The following is a 23387-nucleotide window of genomic DNA, read 5'->3' as shown; positions in this document are numbered from 1 at the left end:
CTTACAGGTAATAAAGCTCTCATTCGTTCACTTTCTCTTACGTGATCTCTCTACATGGTATATTCCCTTATCTAAAAGGGATCTAAGCAAACATTACACACAGAGAGAGAATTTCTCAGTGTGTGTCTTAGAAATTACATCTTCCCATTTATGAGAAGTAGAATGAGAAATATGAGAAGGGGAAGAGGAAACAAAGAAGAAAAAAAGTACAGAGACTATCAGAGAATGAGCTAGAGATAAAACAGCCTGAAACATCACATGAGGATTAGAATAGAAAGGCTTCAAATGACAGTTCTCTATACACTGTTCAACAATAATATTTTAAAGATAGGTAGAAGCACTCCTACTATTAGGCTGACTTTCTAAAAAGTGACAGATTTTAATATCATCAGCAATGCTAAAGAATACAGAATAGCAACATTGCTACCTCCTCCATCCTATAATTGAAAATTCCCATCAGGGGCAGATTCTACTCCTGTTTCTAACCCGACAGCATTAAAATGACTAGTTCTGTTTTCTTTCTCTTTTACATATATGGCTTTCCAAGTCTTTTTTCATAGCAACAGAATACTCCCAGGTTAAAAATATTACCATTTTTATTGTCCCTTGTCTCTTTTTAGTTGCTAGATATCAGTCACAATGGGCACATATGTGGTTTTAGCTGTATTTCCACTGAAACTGTGAGTTTTAGTCCTGCCTAAGCCCCAAAGCCAGCTGGGTGACCTTGGGCCAGGGTCTCTCAGCCCTAGGAAGGAGGCAATGGCAGACCACTTCCAAAAAACCTTGCCAAGAAAACTGCAGGGACTTGTCCAGATAGTCACCAGGAGTCAAAAACTGACCAAAATAAATTGATTAGCTGCTTTGAGATGCTCACTTCTTTGTTTGAAAGAGAAAAGTGGGATAATTTTTCTCATCATCATTAAATTGAATTAATAAAACTCTGCCCTGCTGACCTTGTTTTACAGTTAATAAAGCTTCCATTTGTTCTCTCAGTGTGGCAGGGAGAAAGTCCATTGTCTAAAGCAATCTTCTCTTAAAGCACACATATTCATGGTTTCTCGCTCACTCTCTCACAAAGTATATTTTCCCATTTGTCAGAATTAGAGTAAGAAAGATAAGGCGAATAGGGAGAAAAAAAAATACATCTAGAAACAGTAAGAGAAGGAACTAGAGTGAAGACATCCTGAAATGTAATGTCCAGGTCAGGATGGGAATCCTTCACATGACAGCTCTGTTTAAGTAGTTGAATAATTAATATTTTAAACATATTCTTATCATTAGACTATTTATAAGATCTGAAGAGTTTATACAAGGCCTTGTGTGCATTTTCCAGGAATGTAATCAGTAATGATAAAAGAAGATTATAATTTTTACAATGGTTGGAAAAATGCTCAAGTCCTCCTCCAATCTCTCCTGAGAAAGTGGCTAGAAGTGGGTATTTAATTACTGTGATTTGCTTTGACTTTTATCACATAAAAGTAGCATGGATTCTTTCTGTAAATTTCAGGGGGAAAATTCAGTTCAGACTTAGCCACAAAATATATAAATAGTATACCTCAAATGCAAAAACAATCATGGGATATGCAATGAAAATTTATTTCAAAGGAACACTTTTGCCGTTGCCTTATCCAGGGTGAGTGAGGGTGTGTGGGTGTATTTACTTTCCAGCCTAGCCTGTGGTTGCCTGGTGCTCTCCCATCTAAACAGTAATCCCAGGAGGGTTCATAAACGTCAATATGGCAGCTGTAATCTAAGCTCTGCTCCTTTCTCTATCCTTCTGTAATGAATGCCTATTCTAAAACACTCTCAGACTCATGAGTAGGAATGCAAAGATATCTGAGAAAGCTGAGAATGATAAAAGCGCGCCAAATTCAAACTAAAAACCCTCGGTACAAATGAGATCCCTCCCCCCCCGTAGAATCTTCCCAAGCTCAAATCCCAGGTGCTCGTAATGGCTTCTGATGGTCTGTGGGAAAAGACCTTGAACAGAGCACATAACCCAAACACATTCCATTGAAATGAACATAGATACAGAGCTTGGTACAAGGTTTCACAGCAGCTCCCTCCCAAACAGAAACGCGTGTCAGCGCCATGGTATGTGAAACGTTACGATGTACAGTGCACATTGAAACAGTGAACATGACACCTTCTCTCTCTACACCCTGAATTTGATCTGGGGTATGTACAGAGATTTGGAGGGTTAATACCTTGTGGCAGAAGAGTATTCAGACAGAATGACATTCATAAAGAAAGAAATTGTGATCTTACTGTTAGATATTTGAGATTAATTTGTTCACTACTGATTAGACAGAGTATCTTCAAAAGATTGAAATCAGAGCATGGACTTGTGTTTTAAGTGATCAGTATCAATGCCTCCTCAGGACATGGGGAAAAAATGATAAAAACTTTTTTTAAAACACTGGAAGCCTTATAAGTTATCCTCTCAGGGTAACTTATTCCAGAGGGTGGGGGCTACGGCAGAGAAGGCCCTCCTCCTGGACCCTGCCAATCAACACTCTCTCATGGACAGGATCTGTAACATGCCCTCTCTGCCTGACCAGGTGGGACGGGTCAATGTAATAAGGATGAAGCAGTCCCTGTCATGTCCCCCGTTGCGATGTATACATACATCACAATGGGGAACATGCCTTTCTGGCAAAGGGGAAGGGGAAGGACAGAATCAGGGCTAATCCCATAAGCACGGAAAGACAATACAGATGAAGGACAAAGGAGACATTCCTTTGCCCTGACCCGGGAAGCCATCATCCTATCTCCCTGACATCTCTGCATTACCATGGGGGACACACCTGCTCCGGACACAGGAAGAGGACAGAGGTAATCAGCGCTAATCCCCCTGATTGCCCATCGAGACTCCAGAATCGCCCCCTGATCGCCCATCAAGACTCCGGGTTCACCGTTGGTCAAGACTTTGGGACAATGGGGGGTGGGGAAGGATCAGGTCCACACCGCGGGTATTTACCGGCTACCTCGCATGCCATGTGCTCATTCCCGTCTTTCTCCGTGTATGCATTCTATTCCTAATAAACCAGAAATCCTTAGCCCTGGCTGGTGAGTCTGTGTTTTTTGGAATAAGGCAACCATCACAGTCCCTCAGGTAGGTGAGGTGCTGCAGGGTTCAGTTCTCTCTCCACTCCTCTTCAACATCTACATGAAACCACTGGGTGAGATCATCCATCACCATGGGATGAGGTATCATCAATACGCTGATGATACTCAGCTATATATTTCCATCCTGAATGAAGTAAGTGATTTCTCAGTGCCTGGGGGCTGTGGGGGTCTTGATGGGGAACTGCAGGCTTCAGCTCAACCCTGGTAAAATGGAGTGGCTGTGGATTGATGGCTCTTCAGTATCTGGGGAGTTGTTATCTCTAGTTCTGGATGGGATGGCACTGCCCCATTCAGAACTGGTGCAGAACTTTGGGGTCCTCCTGGACTCACAACTCCTGCTCAAAGAGCAGGTGGCAGTCGTGGCCAGGAGGGCCTTTGCTCAACTTCATGTTGTGCACCAGTTATGCCCTTTCCTGGATCGAGGTGCCCTCCAGACAGTCACTCATGCCCTGATCATCCCCCACATAGACTATTGCAATGTGCTCTACATGGCGCTACCCTTGAAGAGTATCCGGAAGCTTCAGCTGGTCCAGAATGCAGCTGCGCAGGCAATGATGAGTGCCCCAAGATCAGCACATCTGACACCACTGCTGCACTGGGTGCCAGTTTGCTTCTGGGTCCAATTCAAGGTGTTGGTTTTGACCTTTAAAGCCCTACATGGCATGGGGCCAGGCTATTTATTGTGAACCGCCCAGAGTCCCTCCTTGTGGGGGAAATAGGCGATTTGATAAATAAATAAATGGGGCCAGGCTACCTGAGGGACCATCTCATACCTATAACATCGACCCGTCCCACCCTGTCATGCAGAGAGGGCATGCTATGGATCCCGTCAGCAAGGCAGTTTCACTTGGCGGGGTCCAGGAGGCGAGCCTTCTCTGCAGTGGTGCCTGCCCTTTGGAACATTCTGCCCCTCTAGATGAGGCAGGCCCCTTTGCATCCAACCCTCCAGAAGGGTTTGAAGACCTGGGTCTGCTGCCTCGCCTGGGAGGGGAAGGGCAATAGCTCTTCATGGGGGTGGCTAGTGGCATAGAGTTCTCAATACCAAATGTAATTTCTCCCACTTGGACTTTATATTTATATTTATTATTTTAGTATTTTGGATGCTGACTTTGTAATTTTATATGCTGAGGCTTTTAAAAGGATGATGTATTGTAAACCTCCCAGAGTCCCCCTTTTTGGAGGGAGATGGGTGGTAATAGAAATTTGAATAATAAATAAACAAAAAACAAAAAAACAAACCTGGCCCCATGCCATGTAGGGCTTTAAAGGTCATAACCAATACCGTAAATTGGGCCCGGAAGCAAACTGGCACCCAGTGCAGCTCCCGCAGCAAAGGTGTTATATGTGCCGTCTTTGGCGTTCCTAAACCTGCTCACACAGCTGCATTCTGAACCAGCTGTAGCTTCCAGATGCTCTTCAAGGGTAGCCCCATGTAGAGCATGTTGCAATAGTCTATGCAGGAGATGACTAGGGCATGAGTGACTGACCAGAAGGCCTCCCAATCCAGGAGGGGCATAGCTGGCACACAACACAAAGTTGGGCAAAGGCTACCCTGGCCACGACTGCCACCTGCTCTTCGAGCAGGACTCGTGAGTCCAGGAGAACCCCCAGGTTCCGCACTGGATCTGTCTGGGGCAGTGCAACCCCATCCAGAACCACAGATGGTAAGTTATAATTCTTTTCTTTTCTTTTCTTCATTTTTTTCTATTTTCTTCTTTTTTCTTTCTTCTTTTTCTTTTAAATTTTAAAACATTTGTTGTATTGAAAATCCCAATAAAAATATACTGGATCCTAATGGGCACTTGAGACTGCTGTGGTCACACCCCTTCCCCTCTGATCACTGGGAATGGCCCTTCATGGCCCTTTTGGCTGCAGGACAGACTGGACACCTGGCTTCCACAGCTGTGGGGCCTGAGTAGAGAGCAAAGGAGCCTCAAAAGGGCTTTAATTAGACAACTGGAGGGTAGTTAAGATTGCTGCTGGTAGACTGTCCTTCTCAAGACCATTAGCTTTCTTTTTTGATGGAGACATGATCAGCACATTGTTGAGGTTTTCCTACTAATAGATTAAGCTACTATTATACCTAATCATTTGGCCGGGTGAAAGGTTGCAAGTGATTGTCTCCTCTCACGTGCTTCATGCAAAATAGCCTGGGGGGAGGACCTGCCCGGACTTGTTCTTCACTTCCTCTTTTTCTCTCTGCTGGAAATGTAGCTCAGCAAGGCTTGCTCCAAACGGAGCTAAGTACTTTAAATGTTTTGCTTTTGTTTTTGTTTTCTGTAAATAAATTAGTTTTATAGAAATGCTTGGTGTGTGACTTTTTTGACCTCTCCTGGGCTAAAGGCTTTCCCAGCATTCTGCAACACACATTAGCTTCCTTCACTCTGCCTTTTTCTATGCACATAGCACTAGTTTTCGGCCTTTATTAAACCCCAGAAAACATCAGAAACAGCTATTAGTCTGTTATATGCTCATTCCCCTGTTAGTGTGCTTCCTTTGTTCTCTGTTCCTGGAACACTTTTACACTGCGACCTGTTCTTTATGAAGAACATTTTTTACCATTTTTTTTCCCTCAGTGGCAGTTTCTTCAACAGTGACAAAAACAATACTTTTGCTTTCAACAGGAAATGGTGATAGAAGAAACTGGCAAAAGTTCTTTTTAGATGAAATCTGATTCAAGCCAGCATTTTGGATCACATTCATTCTGTTGCCTATTCTGCCGAACAGAATGTATTGGTCACATCATTATATAATTTTTCCCTATCTCCATATAAAGATAATGTTTGGGGGGCTACAGCCAGATTTGCCTTGTTTGCAGCTGTTTTTAAGAAGAATTTTTTTCATGCTGGTAACTGCAAATACAATCTCAAATAACCCTATATTTGTACCTTCCCTTATCTTGTTTTCATTACTTGATTTGATTTTGTAGCTTGTTTTTTATGGCATATATTCCATACAAATAAAATTTGCTACTATGTTAAATGTAGTAGTAGTTTCTAGGCCGGTGATGAGGACATCCTTCCCAGAAGGCACCAAGCTTGCCAGCTAGCTATGCCAAGGGTCCTGCAGCCCCAAAAATGCAGGATCGGAGTCATCAGGACACAAGGCTGTGGCATCCCAGAAAAACAAGTAGAAAAGTTAAATTTTATTTTTTTTAGTAATGTTTTCAGAATTCCTATTTTTAAATTGAAGTATAACTTTTTATATTGTTTATATTGTTTCAGCCAACATCTTTATGGACACTTTGCTTGACACTTTGCAAGCTGTTCTGCTAGCCTTTCCTCATAATTCATTTATAAAATAAATAAAGTATCTACTTTAAACGAAATATAGGGAGGACAATTCAAAAATATAAAATTAGATACCCTTGAAGCTATCCAATTGATACCTGGCAGAACTGAAGGTCTCAAGGTTCTATCATCCCTGATTTTTTCATGTCATTCTAGCCAAAAACGAATCCTCTTCAGGTATCTTAATACTTCCCCATTATGCCATTCTCCAACTTGAGGCGGAAATGCCTGGAATAGAGGTTGTGGCCTGAAGGCTGATGATCAGTTATTGGCTAAAGTTCCAGTTCTTCCCCAATGCCCTACTACCCCTGTATTGGCAGAAGAATATTCTCCTATGGACTCTCAGACATGTACCTTCTTACGCTGGGTTATGAAAATGCCAGACAAGGATGGATGATATGGAGTTCCAACTGGAGATCAATAGATGCCATATAATAGCAGAATCCAGATATGAGGTTGCCCTCAAATCTCAGATCTCAAAATTAAATCAAGCCCACTTCATTTCTCAAATCTCCAATTCATACAGAATCAGGGCTGATTTCCATATGGTTAGAAATTTCTTGTTGGCAACCGTGTTACGATAACAATCTTGTGATGTAGACTGCGGTCTGGGGAAGAGAGAGACAGAAGTGAATCTCAAGTGCCAAATAGCACATTTATTAGGCCAGAAAGCAAAATTGATCAAGAAGTTATTTCAGAGACCTGGGGTGGTGTCATACACACATTGAAGAAAGATTCTGTCCTGACAAATTCCATTACATCTTCTGAAGATCCATATTATGAATAGAACTAACATAAATATTAAATTCCCACCCCAATTATTCATGGCATGGGTCCTCATTCTGTCCCCTTGTCCACAAGACAAACATTTTCTCCCTGCCAACAATATCATTGTCAGGCTCCAGCAAACCTTAAAGAAATTCCTGGATGCTTAAGCTTGATTGCTAGGCTTGAAATTACTTGAAGTCTCTCAGACACATAACACAGCACAGCTACTTAAGAATATTTATTGTAGGCTTCCTACAATATTGTAGGTGGGAGAAAAATGGCAGACTGATGCACCTCCACAAACAGGGGAGACAACACTGTGGCAAAGACTGGCAGCCAAGTGTTAAGCCTGGGTGAATGTCACCTCTCCAGAGGTCAGAAGATTGCCCACTTGTGCTTTGAAAGGCTGCTCCTTGCAAGGAGATCTGCAAGATCCAAAAAAGTTCTGCCGGCTTCTCATGAGTCTGAGCACCAGAGGCTATGAAAGAGACAGTGTGTTCACAGCCACAGCAGAGCCTGCAAAAGGACACTGGGTTTGCAAAAGATGCCACTTTCTTAAACACATTCGGAAGACAATTATTTCAGAGTTAAAGAAAGATCTTCGATGCAGCAGATTAAGCCACCTGGCAAGTGATCCTTCAACCCAGATTAAAGATAAGAGCAAAGGAACATTTTTAAGGATTTAAAAATAATTAAAGGCAAAAAGCTTGCCATGAGTTGAACTTAAGAAAGTTTAAAATGGACTAAAGGACAGTTGAATTTAGATTTACTGATTTAAACATAAGACACAGTCTTTGTCTAATTCAAGGGACCATTGTCTTTTTAGTGACATACCCATTACCTTGCCATCAATACCTCATTAACACATATTATGTTATGATCAATCAGTTATAATGCCATATTCAATAGTATGTATATTCCAGTTTGCATATCTATATAGAGTGGTGTCATCCTGTGCCTTTTTAGGCTTTTGCTTCAGCCACCTCCAGTACCATAATCAAACAATTTGTGCTTCAATGAGTGCCTCTGATCCCTGTTACCAAAGTCCTCTTCGGATAAATTTCTCATATAGTTGTTGATTATTTACATTACATTATTACATTACTGACTTCTCTGCCCTGGTTTTCAGTTTGATTCTCACAATAATATTATGACTGAATACTTCCTAAATATCATACACATAATTATTGAATGTGTTAGCCCTTCAAGGTATTCCAGAAAAGATGCACAAGTATGTGCATCTACTAGCTGTATCTTTATTGTAAAGTTACATTAACAGCCCCCAGGCACAGAGAAATCACTTACTTCATTCGGGATGGAAATATATAGCTGAGTATCATCACGATGGCACTGTGGGTTAAACCGCTGAGCTGCTGAGCTTGCCGATAGGAAGGTCGGCGGTTCGAATCCGCGTGACGGGGTGAGCTCCCGTTGTTAGTCCCAGCTCCTGCCAACCTAGCAGTTCAAAAACATGCCAATGTGAGTAAATTAATAGGCACCACTTCGGCAGGCAGGTAACGGCGTTCCATGTAGTCATGCCAGGCACATGACCACGGACGTGTCTATGGACAAACACCGGCTCTTCGGCTTTGAAAACGGAGATGAGCACTGCCCCCTATAGTCAGACACGACTGGACTTAATGTCCAGGGAAACCTTTACCTTTACTTTTACACAGTCAAAGGCTTTAGAATAGTCAATAAAACAAAAATAGATGTTTTTCTGAAACTCCCAGGTTTTTTCCATTATCCATCGGATATTGGCAATTTGGTCCCTAGTTCCTCTGCCTTTTCTAAACCCAGCTTGTACATCTGGCAATTCTCGCTCCATGAACTGCTGAAGTCTACCTTCAGGATCTTGAGCATTACCTTACTGGCATGTGAAATGAGTGCCACTGTTCTATAGTCTGAACAGTCTTTAGTGTTTCCCTTTTTTGGTATGGGGATATAAGTTGATTTTTTCCAATCTGATGGCCATTCTTGTGTTTTCCAAATTTGCTGGCATATAGCATGCATTACCTTGACAGCATCATCTTGCAAGATTTTGAACAGTTCAGCTGGGATGCTGTCGTCTCCTGCTGCCTTGTTATTAGCAATGCTTCTTAAGGCCCACTCAACCTCACTCTTCAGGATGTCTGGCTCTAGCTCACTGACCATACCATCAAAGCTATCCCCGATATTGTTATCCTTCCTATACAGGTCTTCTGTATATTCTTGCCACCTTTTCTTGATCTCTTCTTCTTCTGTTAGGTCCTTGCCATCTTTGTTTTTGATCATACCCATTTTTGCCTGGAATTTACCTCCAATGTTTCTAATTTTCTGGAAGAGGTCTCTTGTCCTTCCTATTCTATTGTCTTCTTCCACTTCTGCGCATTGCTTGTTTAAAAATAATTCCTTATCTCTTCTGGCTAACCTCTGGAATTTTGCATTTAATTGGGCATATCTCCCCCTATCACACTTCAGCAAAGGATCTTTACCTTGTCGTGGTGCTGGAGCTTGAGCACCTCGATGATGCCATGAGCTAAACCGTGAAGGGCCACCCAAGATGGGAAGGTCATGACAGAGAGGTCAGACTAAATGTGATCCCTGGGGAAGGTAATGGCAACCCACCCCAGTTTTCTTGCCGTGAAAACTAAATGGATCAGTACAACCAGAGATATGTCGGTATACCATCGGAGGATGAGACCCCCAGGTCAGAAGATGGTCAAAATGCTACTGGGGAGGAACAGAGGATGAGCTCAACTAGCCCCAGATGTGATCACGCAGCTAGCTCAAAGCCGAAAGGACGGCTAGCGGCCGACGGTGCTGGTGGTGAACGGCGAATCCGATGTTCTAAGGATCAACACACCATTGAAACCTGGAATGTAAGATCTATGAGCCAGGGCAAATTGGATGTGGTTATTGGTGAGATGTCAAGATTAAAGATAGACATTTTGGGCGTCAGTGAACTGAAATGGACTGGAATGGGCCACTTCGCATCAAATGACCACCAGATCTACTACTGTGGACAAGAGGACCACAGAAGAAATGGAGTAGCCTTCATAATTAATAGTAAAGTGGCTAAAGCAGTGCTTGGATACAATCCAAAAAACGACAGAATGATCTCAATTCGAATTCAGGGCAAGCCATCTAACATCACAGTGATCTAAATATACGCCCCAACCACAAATGCTGAAGAAGCTGAAGTAGAGCAGTTCTATGAGGATCTGCAGCACCTACTGGACGACAAGCCTAAAAGAGATGTTATTTTCACCACAGGAGACTGGAATGCTAAGGTGGGCAGTCAAATGACACCTGGAATTACAGGTAAGTATGGCCTGGGAGAACAAAACGAAGGAGGACATAGGCTGATAGAATTTTGCCAAGAGAACTCACTCTGCATAACAAACACTCTCTTCCAACAACCTAAGACACGGCTTTATACATGGACTTCACCAGATGGACAACACCGAAATCAGATTGACTACATCCTTTGCAGCCAAAGCTGGCGGACATCTATACAGTCAGTAAAAACAAGACCTGGAGCTGACTGTAGTTCAGATCACGAACTTCTTCTTGCACAATTTAGGATCAGACTAAAGAGATTAGGAAAGACCCACAGATCAGCTAGATATGAACTCACTAATATTCCTAAAGAATATGCAGTGGAGGTGAAGAATCGATTTAAGGGACTGGACTTAGTACATAGGGTCCCGGAAGAACTATGGACAGAAGTTGGCAGCATTGTTCAGGAGGCGGCAACAAAATACATCCCAAAGAAAGAGAAAACCAAGAAGGCAAAGTGGCTGTCTGCTGAGACACTAGAAGTAGCCCAAGAAAGAAGGAAAGCAAAAGGCAACAGGGATAGGGGGAGATATGCCCAATTAAATGCAAAATTCCAGAGGTTAGCCAGAAGAGATAAGGAATTATTTTTAAACGAGCAATGCGCAGAAGTGGAAGAAGACAATAGAATAGGAAGGACAAGAGACCTCTTCCAGAAAATTAGAAACATTGGAGGTAAATTCCAGGCAAAAATGGGTAGGATCAAAAACAAAGATGGCAAGGACCTAACGGAAGAAGAAGAGATCAAGAAAAGGTGGCAAGAATATACAGAAGACCTGTATAGGAAGGATAACAATATCGGGGATAGCTTTGATGGTGTGGTCAGTGAGCTAGAGCCAGACATCCTGAAGAGTGAGGTTGAGTGGGCCTTAAGAAGCATTGCTAATAACAAGGCAGCAGGAGATGATGGCATCCCAGCTGAACTGTTCAAAATCTTGCAAGATGATACTGTCAAGGTAATGCATGCTATATGCCAGCAAATTTGGAAAACACAACAATGGCCATCAGATTGGAAAAAAACAACTTATATCCCCATGCCAAAAAAGGCAAACACTAAAGAATGTTCAAACTATTGAACAGTGGCGCTCATTTCACATGCCAGTAAGGTAATGCTCAAGATCCTGAAGGTAGACTTCAGCAGTTCATGGAGCGAGAATTGCCAGATGTACAAGCTGGGTTTAGAAAAGGCAGAGGAACTAGAGACCAAATTGCCAATATTCGCTGGATAATGGAAAAAGCCAGGGAATTTCAGAAAAACATCTATTTCTGTTTTATTGACTATTCTAAAGCCTTTGACTGTGTGGACCATAACAAATTGCGGGAAGTTCTTATCGGTATGGGGATACCAAGTCATCTTGTCTGCCTCCTGAAGAATCTGTATAACGACCAGGTAGCGACAGTAAGAATAGACCACGGAACAACGGACTGGTTTAAGATTGGGAAAGGAGTACGGCAGGGCTGTATACTCTCACCCTACCTATTCAACTTGTATGCAGAACACATCATGCGACAAGCTGGGCTTGAGGAATCCAAGGCTGGAGTTAAAATCGCTGGAAGAAACATTAACAATCTCAGATATGCAGATGATACCACTTTGATGGCTGAAAGTGAAGAGGAACTGAGGAGCCTTATGATGAAGGTGAAAGAAGAAAGTGCAAAAGCTGGCTTGCAGCTAAACCTCAAAAAAACCAAGATTATGGCAACCAGCTTGATTGATAACTGGCAAATAGAGGGAGAAAATGTAGAAGCAGTGAAAAACTTTGTATTCCTAGGTGCAAAGATTACTGCAGATGCTGACTGCAGTCAGGAAATCAGAAGATGCGTAATCCTTGGGAGAAGAGCAATGACAAATCTCGATAAAATAGTTAAGAGCAGAGACATCACACTGACAACAAAGGCCCGCATAGTTAAAGCAATGGTGTTCCCCGTAGTAACATATGGCTGCGAGAGCTGGACCATAAGGAAGGCTGAGAGAAGGAAGATCGATGCTTTTGAACTGTGGTGTTGGAGGAAAATTCTGAGAGTGCCTTGGACTTCAAGAAGATCAAACCAGTCCATCCTCCAGGAAATAAAGCCAGACTGCTCACTTGAGGGAACGATATTATAGGCCAAACTGAAATACTTTGGCCACATAATGAGAAGACAGGACAGCCTGGAGAAGATGCTGATGCTAGGGAGAGTGGAGGGCAAAAGGAAGAGGGGCCGACCCAGGGCAAGATGGATGGATGATATTCTAGAGGTGACGGACTCGTCCCTGGGGAGCTGGGGGTGTTGACGACCGACAGGAAGCTCTGGCGTGGGCTGGTCCATGAAGTCATGAAGAGTCGGAAGTGACTAAACGAATAAACAACAACAACAAACCCCCTATCACTGTTGCCTTTTGCTTTCCTTCTTTCTTGGGCTACTTCTAGTGTCTCAGCAGACAGCCATTTTGCCTTCTTAGTTTTCTCTTTCTTTGGGATGTATTTTGTTGCCACCTCCTGAACAATGTTGCGAACTTCTGTCCATAGTTCTTCCGGGACCCTATCTACTAAGTCCAGTCCCTTAAATCTATTTTTCACCTCCACTGCATATTCCTTAGGTATATTAGTGAGCTCATATCTAGCTGATCTGTGGGTCTTCCCTAATCTTTTTAGTCTGATCCTAAATTGTGCAAGAAGAAGTTCGTGATCGGAACTACAGTCAGCTCCAGGTCTTGTTTTTACCGACTGTATAGATGTCCACCACCTTTGGCTGCAAAGGATGTAGTCAATCTGATTTCGGTCTTGTCCATCTGGGGAAGTCCATGTATAAAGCCGTGTCTTAGGTTGTTGGAAGAGAGTGTTTGTTATGCAGAGTGAGTTGTCTTGGCAAAATTCTATCAGCCTATGTCCTGCTTTGTTTTGTTCTCCCAGGCCATGCTTACCTGTAATTCCAGGTGTCATTTGACTGCCCACCTTAGCATTCCAGTCTCCCGTGATGAAAATAACATCTCTTTTAGGAGTGTTGTCCAGTAGGTGCTGCAGATCCTCATAGAACTGCTCTACTCCAGCTTCTTCAGCATCTGTGGTTGGGGCATATATTTGGATCACTGTGATGGCTTGCCCTGAATTCGAATTGAGATCATTCTATCGTTTTTTGTATTGTATCCAAGCACTGCTTTAGCCACTTTACTATTAATTATGAAGGCTACTCCATTTCTTCTGTGGTCCTCTTGTCCACAGTAGTAGATCTGGTGGTCATTTGATGTAAAGTGGCCCATTCCAGTCCATTTCAGTTCACTGATGCCCAAAATGTCTATCTTTAATCTTGACATCTCACCAATAACCACATCCAATTTGCCCTGGCTCATAGATCTTACATTCCAGGTTTCAATGGTGTGTTGATCCTTAGAACATCGGATTCGCCGTTCACCACCAGCACCATCGGCCGCTAGCCGTCCTTTTGGCTTTGAGCTAGCTGCGTCATCACGTCTGGGGCTAGTTGAACTCATCCTCTGTTCCTCCCCAGTAGCATTTTGACCATCTTCCGACCTGGGGGTCTCATCCTCCGATGGTATACCGACATACCTCTGGTTGTACTGATCCATTTAGTTTTCACGGCAAGAAAACTGGGGTGGGTTGCCATTACCTTCCCCAGGGATCACATTTAGTCTGACCTCTCTGTCATGACCTTCCCGTCTTGGGTGGCCCTGCAGGGTTTAGCTCATGGCATCATTGAGGTGCTCAAGCTCCAACACCACGACAAGGTAACAATCCTTTGCTGAAGACATATCCGTATACATATCCATATCCATATATATACTGTATTTCAAATACAAAATATAATTTAGATGCTTTTGGAATTAAATTTGGGGAAGCAATATCTATATTATATTGCTTTATGGTTAGGTTTGTGATTGTTTATTTTTATGTGATTTCAATGGCTGTTAGCTATAAACAGTGAAAAGGTTGATTTATGATAAGAGCTCTCCTCAGGCATCCAAAACACTGCCTATGGAGAGGACACAAGAATTAGACCACCAACATGGTATCCTCTTCTCCTGAATTTCCCAGGTTGAATTAGACCATCTGAAAGGAAATTGTATTAATGCATATGATAACTACAGTATGTTCATCCAAAAACACTAGCAACCTCTTGTCTTTTGAACACCTGAAAAGGGTCCACAAGGAAAAGATATTAAAATTCCCCAATTTTTCATGTCACTGTGTCACAAGAATTGCAATCAAGTTAAATAAATGAAGGAAGGGAGAAAAGCAATTTTATTGTTGTAATTGTTCTTTCTATGGTCAAAAAAACCCATTCCCAACCAAATGGGAAAGTAAAATAATATGCACTCCTACCAAGCACATAAAAAATGGGGAATCTGTTTTCCATAAGGTTGTCTGAGGACCCAATTATATTTTATAGAGCTCTGACATTTAAGACTAAGACACCCTTGAGCTCAGCCTGACTCCGAGGGACTTCCTGGACAAAATCATGCTGTTTTCTGGGAAGCAGTATATTAGCAGTTTGTGACTGCTTTTTCCAGGCTGTATTTACAACTTCCCAGTCTAACACACTACCGTAAACTTCCCTGGTGGTCCCAACCCTTATTTAGATTCCATGCCCAGGTAGGGTGGTTAGGTGCTCTCTCCTCCTCAGACAGATTCTCAATTTAGTGCCTAATTGCCCCACCACCAAAACAGGACAGCAACCATTTTTTCAGGGCATATATGGCTGATGTCAGCCTTTATGCACCCCTCTCCAACCACAATGTGACCTTCAGGTGCATTTTCTGGCTATGGTTTGAGAGTAGCCTTTTCCTTTTCTGTCACCATGAGTGTTCTTGTCCATTTCAGCCAGAGCACTTTAATTCATTACAGGTTAGCTCTGGTAGTCATTCACTCCTTCATAGAGGAAGAAATGCCCCCTCAACTGAGGCAACCGCTACCCTGATCTGAGAGATTCCAAGACCTCACCTTTGATATTAATACTAAAATGTCACCGTGGCATTGCATGTAAGAGGTTGCTGACTCAAAACACATATTTTGTTTAGTTAGTATCTTCTTTACTTCAGCTAACTAAATAACTTTTCCTAGCTAGGCTTTTTTTTTTTTTTTTAAAAGCAGGGTTCCACTGTCCTATAGGTCATGTGAATTATAAACTCCTTCATAGTCTTCTGCAACCATGATTGAACCATCAGTGAGATCTGCCATCATCATCAACAAGCTGTTCACAACAACTCTCTTCTCCTTGGACAGTTCCTTCTATTTCTTTGAATATCTGGTGATAAACAAAAGACACTTAGGGTATTTTTTTTCTTTTATTGTAATATTATAAATCTTAATACACTGTTATTTCAATGCAGATTTCAATGCCATGTTCATGTAATATGATTATAAATTATGAACATTCTATTATTTAGAAAGCTTAAAGTATTGAAAATAAGAAGAAAAAAGTAAACATTCTTTCAGTATTAATAGCATCTTAGGATGTATATTGCAAGCATAAAACTATTTAACTTTCCATCCAAAATTGAGCATAACATAAAAAAGGACTGCTGCATATCATATCAAAGTAGTAGTTATGTGACAATAGTTTCGGTCTGAAATGAATTACTTAGGATTAAGATCTCCATTGTATTATTACTTAGCGTATATATTTATATATTGATAAAAGGAAAAAAAACAAATTTAACAAAAGTTAAAATACCTGAAAAACAAAAAAGAGAGATAATAATAATAATAATAATAATAATAATAACAACAACAACTATTAATTTCTGTCTCCCCCCTTTTTATACATTTGCTAATTTGCAACATTTGTAAACATTTAGCCCCCCTTAAAAGCCATATAATAAGTGATTATATTTACCATGCTACATGATGTGTTGTATGTATGGGAACTGTTCTTGCTTAAATTTGGTTAAACTTCTGTTGTGTAAGTTTTGCCATTACTGTGTATTCTCCAAGTTTAAGTTCCCAATCAGATATTGTCAGAATTGTTTTTATCAAACTATAGAAAATGTGCAAGAAAGCACATTTGGTCATGGCCAATTAAAAGAACCCTTCCACTAATGCAGTGGAAAGCGGCCTACACTCTTTACCTTTTTAGCCTGTTGGATAGGGTTAGGGTTAGGCCCCTGACCTGAGGAATATGGCAGCGGCCAGTACCCTCCCAAGGACTCCCTCTCTGGCAAACTCGGAGGGACTGAGGAACCCGACAATAGGACATCTTGTTCCAAGATGTCTGGCTCACAGGCCACCTCTGTGCCAAACCCCCTCGAAGAGGAAGATAATGCCACCAGCCGAGAGCAGGACCAAGTTGCCCCCAGTGTCAGAGGAGGTGAAACATCCAAAAGGTTCCCAGAGGGGCCTAGTGGTGACAGCTGAGAAGAAGGATGCCTCATGGTCCCTTGGCCCACATCAGATGTCCAAGTCCCCCCAACTGCTTCCTCTTTGGAACCTGTGGAAAATGGACATCGAGCATCAAACTGCCCCAGTTGCATACAGCAGCAGTGCTGCCTAACCTCCTGCAATGGCACAGATGAGAAGGACACCCCTTGTCCTACTGGGACAGACTGGTGTCCATGTGTCGCTGTGCACATAAGCAATGTGACAAACCCTTCCCTTTATGTCTGGTCAACTCCTCGCAGGGGGTGAGCTGCTGCCAGCCACCTGGCTGGCTGAGCGAGGGGCCAGCTAATGGTCCTGGCTGATGCAACACTGATGATGCTTAAGCGCTGCTATAACCTGATCCACCCACTGAGCAAACTCTTCAGGGGACAGAACTGATGCATCATGTCCCTCGTGAGCCACAATGGGGAGCTCTGCACCCAAGATGGCCTGCCACCCCCTGAGGATCTCCTGAAAGGCCCAAATAAACCCCCAGTCCTCTATCTACTCCAGCCAATAAGTAGGCCCCCTTGGCTTCCAAGTGACCAAAAACCACTCTACCACCCGGAGCATGAGCGTGCAGGCCTGTGTGGCACAGTCAAACCCAGGGCCCTGCAGGGAAAACCTGTCCTGAAAACCCTCCCAGCAGTGGTTCCAGTTCCCACTCCAGGAGCAGCCAGAACCTCTTGTGGCCATATTTAAACCTGGCCATGCACAGGTTCCATACTGTCCCCTAACATGTGGGACAACCACATGGGCCCTGAAGAAGGGGATCCCTCCCCTCTTCGGACTTGGGTCAGCAGCAACTGCTGCTGCTGCTGCTTTTCACTCAGCTTCAGTGGGCAAAACCATCGCAGGGCTCCCCCCTTCCCCCTGTGCCCCCCAAACTCCCAGGGGACTCACTCCTGCCTGGGAGACAGGTACCCCTGAGCACGGCCCACAGAGTGATTGGCTAAGGCCAGGCCCTGCTGAGGAACTGCAGCTGGCTCACCTACTGTGAAGGATGGAGTCCCAGTCGGCTGCATAAGTGACTCCCAAGGAAGCCCCAACGAAGGCAGCGCCTGAGCCACCAGCTCCAGCAAAGCAACCTCCGAACAGTCAGCGACTGCCTCCACTACGTGCCTCCTGCATCCCTCCAAGCCCTCCATCACACCTCCTACCTGCTCTAAAGACGGGTTCTCCTGAAACCCCAGTTGAGACAGGTCAGCCATAACGCCAAAGACAAACAAACACACCAGGAAGGGGAAAAGAAAGAGACAGACTCACCCACCAAAAAATGCCAGTCAGCAAAAAGAGGGAGCCCAACAATAACTCCCCTTGCCCCTGAAGAGCCCTCCTGTAATGGCCAGGAAAAAAACGAACTACTAAAAGAGAAAATTGAAAAAAAGCAGAAGACAAAGCAAGCCACAAAATGGCTGCCACCAAAAGGCAGCAGGATAGAGGCAAACAAAAAAAAGGGGGGTCTCCCCAGGAACAGGAGGCAGGAATCACCCCAACTTGGGGGGGGGGACACCTTCCCACTGAAGGGTGTCACAAAAAGACCCAGAAAAAAAACACTGCAACACACACACACACACCAAAAAAAAAAAAAAAATCCTTAAGTTTGGAGAGGAAACCTGGAGACCCCATTCAACACTTCCTACATGGAGGGTTAGTTTTAGGGTTAGGGTATTTCTAACCCTAACCTCCATACCAGTGGAACTCAGAGCCACAAAGGAATGTGAGTTCAAGGTATATAGGTTCATAAACTTCTCTGTGAATATTAAATGACAGGTCTCCAAACCTGACAGCAAAGTTTTTAAAGACACAACACTTGTAATGACTGCCTATTCAAAATGACAGTCAGACTCACACAGGTATTCTATGTATATCTAATTTAATAATGAATAGTATAAAGAAACACAGGCAAAGCTGAGAATACTAAAAGTGTGGGATTTCTCCCAATTAATTCCCAGGCAATCTCAAACCTCTCCCCCCAGAGTCAGTACAATTCCATCCCCCAGCAGGTGTTCCTAATGGTTGCTGGCAGTCCTCAGGTAACCTCCTTGACCAGTTGAGATAGCCCAAACATGCGTTCCTCCAGACTCGCATCATCCAGCTCGCTGCCTGGCACCAAGGAGCGGCAGCAGCCCCCTCCTGTACAACGACACGTGTCAACACCAGCATGACATGGGAACTCGTTGTGGTGTTTCAGGAACATTGGAACAGGAACCATGACAACACTGATATTTCAGAAACTGGAAATATAATTGTATTTATCTAAACCTATCTCAGGAAAGTAAACACTGATAAAGGTTTTGATATAACAATATTTTACAATATGGAATAAAGGTTTTATCTCCAGTTGTCTGCTCATGATTCTCTGTCAAACCGGAGTTATGAACAATTAAATAAAAGTTAGATTAGGAAGTACGTAAAAAGCAACCTGATGCTGAAGCCATTTCAGTTCAGCTCAGTCCAGTTCTCCTTGCTTCTTGTATATGGTTAAGAGAGAAAAAAGAATGAAAATTGTGAGAATACTATGATTTCAGCTTTAATACACTAAAGAAATATTAAAATAGTTCTGGTACTTTGTTATATTATTATTATTCTCTCTTCCTAATGCCTTCCTTCAGCAACTTTTGAATCATTATCTTATCATGACCAGGCATTCCCAGCTTACACAACTTCTTCAGCATTATGTAGACCTTCTGCATATTTGCCTGTACATACTTAACTTTAATAAGTGATTGCATTGAATTATACTAGAGGAAAAAATGATCTTTTTTCTGATTTGGTCATGGGACATAATTCACAATAGCATCTGCCTCATTTTCAGATATTTTTTCTGTGTTTGACCCCACAGCAATGTCAGCACAATGGTAGCTAGTATTATGCCTCCAATAATCACCCTGTAATTTTCCTGCCCATAATTTTCCTGCCCATCACACCCAAAGGAATTTTGAAATACCCATAAGGAAGAACAATTATTTCAGAAACTAATTATAAAAGCCTTCTTTAATGCTCAGGTGTGGTCACTGGCCAAGATTCTGGCAGGTTTGCTTATTAACTGTACATTTTATCTGACTAGTTTTGATTTAAAGCAACAGAATGTGAGTAGGTTACAACAAATAGATGTGCACAAACTGCAGAGAGTGAAAGAGAGTGGAATGTATGCCTGGAATGATGGATTTGTCCTCAAAATGGTACTGTTATTGATGCTGCTGCTTGGACTTCTGCCTCACAGTGTCAATGAAAAGCTTTTTGTTCCTCCTGATCTAAAGATTCATTCTAGGAAATGCAGAGTGAGTAACTTCTTCCTTAAAACTCAGGAGAAGTTTCAGCAGGGAGAACTTACCATTGGAGAAGTAACTTCTCTGAGCCTCCTTCTGCACTTCAGTACAAATTTCAGTGCACCTCCTTCTCCCCATTTGATCCAGCAAAATATGTAAGGAAGTTTCTTTTCTTTTTTTCATAAAATATTTATCTGCTTAGTTCAATGATGCAAAAAGTAGAACCTATTAAAAAGTGGCCACCCAGTAGCTTCCCATTATGGGCAAACCTCTAACATTTTCCCTTTTGTTCATTTTGAAAGAAGAAGGTTAAATGGCCAAATGGGTGGTCTTAAGGCTTGCTGAGATGTCAGACATCTATTTCATCTTTGAAAGTACTGATTCCATTCAGGGTGCTTATACCTCCTTGGTGTTGTTTCATTTTTTCACACAGTAAGTATTAAAAAACTCTTTTCTTTTATTCTAAGCACAGAAAGGAAGCCACTATGTCTTCTCTTTCTTAGCTAACATTTTATATTTTTCTCCACAATAGCATCAATGTTGTTCACGGATTTTAACTTTATTGTAAGACTGCCCTTATGGCTATCCTGATCATCCTTCCCTAACATTTAAGTCTGCTGCAATTTGTGCTTACCCCATATCTTCTCTCCCCCAATTTTTCCAAACTATCTTATCTTACAAAATATGTAATCCTTGGAAGTGGGAGGGAATAAAATAGGGTTGAAACAAATATTTGAGTAAGTTCATTCTATGAAGAACAAAGGACATATATTTAATGGCAACTGAAAATAATACACACAGAGAGCAGTCGTGATAGATGTAGCAGTGCCAAGTGATGGCAACATCAGAAAGGAGGGGTATAAGAAGCTGGAGAAATACCCGGGCCTGGAAGAGGAATTAGAGAGGGTGTGGAAAGTAAAGACCAAAGTGGGCCAGTGGTGGTAGGAGCACTCGGGGCTGTGACTCCAAAGAGCGAGACTGTCCCCAACAGCTCCCAGGAACAACATCACAGCTCTCTGTCCAGAAGACTCCGGTGCTAGAAACAGCTACTGTTAAGATACTCAGCAGAACCCTCAAACTCCCAGGCCTCTGGTAGAGGACCCAAGGTTGAGGAAGACACATACCACACACAGGAGTGAGAAGGGAATTTTTATATCTTTGCATATTTCAGAATAAATTCTCGTTTTCTTATACAGAATGTAATTTTTATTGCAGCCTAATACCAAGTCATCACCAGCAAATTTTGGCCTTCATCTTTGCAATAGAGGAAATTAATAGAGATCCTAAAATCTTACCTAATACTACTTTGGGGTTCCATATCATTAACAACTTCTGCAATCCTCGTATTACTTATCAGACAACATTGGATCTTCTTTCTGCAAAAAACAGACATGGCCCAAACTACAAATGTGTCGTCCAGAACAATTTGATTGCTGTCATTGGTGGAATGTTCTCTTTGTCTTCATACAACTTAGCCACTATTATAAATACCTATAAAGTGCCACAGGTAGATATTCTGAAACATACAGCAATATTAAATTCCATCTTATTTGTTCAGAGGAAAAATTGGGATTGGTGGAGGGATTGATGGATACTGAAGATAGATATTTCAAGCTTACTTGAAAGTTTTCTAAATGTATTACTAAATGTATTACTATTTCAAAATATCACTCATATAATCTGAAAGCTTTTATAATTGAAGAAAACTACACTGAGAATTTTGCATAAATTCAAATAAGCCATTGTGCAAAAGGACTGCATATTAGCTATGTACTGAACACATATATTTTATACTTTATTCATAATATACGTATTTGTTTCTGCAGTTCCCTTATGGCTCCCTTGACCCAAACAGAACTGAGAAAAGGCTATTTCCTCACTTGTATCAGATGGTCCCCAATGAAATCCTGGAGTATTCTGGGATTGTCCGATTGCTTCTTCATTTCAGGTGGATTTGGATTGGGCTGATTACCTGGGACTACATCCCTGGAGAAAGATTTTTGCAAATATTATTGCCCATGCTTTTCCTCCATGGCATCTGTACAGATTTTATTGTAAAGATACCGACAATTACTTCTGCTGACAAAATATCAGCATTATTATATAACAGATTGGAGGAAATTTCAATAGTCATGAAAAGCAAAGCCAATGTGTTTGTTACCAGTGCTGGTCTTTTACCAATGCATGCACTGTATTGGTATCTTTATACAACACCCCTGCATTCATCTCTAGGTAAAGTATGGATTGTGACCACATACTGGGCTTTCAAAAGAACCACCATCCAGAAGGACTGGGATATACAATTCTTCCAGGGTGTCCTATCCCTGTCACTTCACTCAAATGAACCTGCAGGATTCAGGACATTTCTTTATGGTCTCAATTCTCTGTGGGCAAAAGAAAATCCTTTTCTCCACGATTTCTGGGAAAAGGTCTTCAAGTGCTCTCTGAAAGATCTTCATGGAATTGATGAGCTCCAGCCAGTTTGTACAGGAGAGGAGAATCTGGAGAGTCTTCCAGGGACTTTCTTTGAAATGAGCATGACTGGCCACAGCTATGCCATCTACAATGCTGTCCATGCTGTGGCACATGCTCTACATGATCTTTTTCAATCTGGATCCAAAATCAGATTGCAAGGACTTGGAAGGAAGCTGACTCCCCAAAATCTCCAGCCATGGGAGGTAATTATCACACACAAAGCACGGTTTTATTCTTTTACACAAGGCTAGCATATCCCAGACTTCTAAATGTGAGAAAAGTTTTCAACTTTCTAATACTTTGGGCTCAATTTTTTTAAAAATATATGTTTTCTCTCTTCGTGTATATGTATGTGTATGTGTGCCTATGTGCCATATAAAATTGATAATGTTGAATTGTATAACTTAGTTCATTTCCCCCTCTTCCTCTTCCTCTTCCTTCTATTTTCTGAAGAGCACAAAAGACAATGATTTTAGAGTGGTTCCACTTCAATGTTTGGTTCTTCAGTCATATTTAAATGACAGGAATGGCATGTTTTTCAATTACTGTTTCCTTTAAAAGTTCATACATACCTTTCCTATTCATATTTTATGGTTCCTTTTTTTATGTTTGCACTAAGTTAATTTTGATTTTGTTATAAACCTATTTCTGGAGACTTTGTCTAATTGAAAGACTAAGCGATTAGGCCACAGCTCTACTTTCCTAACATTTACCATTTATTGATTACTCACAGCAATTTCATGATGTTTGTAATGTAAGAATTAAATAAAAATGCAATG

General features: G+C 42.0%; 2 protein-coding genes across 2 annotated transcripts in view; one reads left to right on the top strand and one right to left on the bottom strand.

The window, feature by feature from the left end:
• The window catches only part of LOC134496681 (vomeronasal type-2 receptor 26-like), a 29897-nt gene extending 11825 nt beyond the window's left edge, over positions 1 to 18072 (bottom strand). The window contains exons 1-2 of the mRNA XM_063302392.1: positions 17853 to 18072; positions 16640 to 16931 (exon numbers count right to left, since the gene is read on the bottom strand). Of these exons, the coding sequence (XP_063158462.1) occupies positions 16640 to 16931; positions 17853 to 18072 (512 nt within the window). The remainder of the gene's footprint in view (positions 1 to 16639; positions 16932 to 17852) is intronic.
• Positions 18073 to 22265: 4193 nt separating this feature from the next.
• LOC134496680 (vomeronasal type-2 receptor 26-like) overlaps positions 22266 to 23387 on the top strand; it is a 41202-nt gene continuing 40080 nt past the window's right edge. The window contains 1 exon segment of the mRNA XM_063302391.1: positions 22266 to 22811. Coding sequence (XP_063158461.1) covers positions 22266 to 22811 — 546 coding nt within the window.

The sequence above is a fragment of the Candoia aspera genome, chromosome 4 (assembly GCF_035149785.1).
Source record: "Candoia aspera isolate rCanAsp1 chromosome 4, rCanAsp1.hap2, whole genome shotgun sequence".
Classification (NCBI taxonomy): Eukaryota; Metazoa; Chordata; class Lepidosauria; order Squamata; family Boidae; genus Candoia; species Candoia aspera.
Note: the sequence above shows the minus strand (reverse complement) of the source record. Positions and strands in the feature narration are given on the sequence as shown.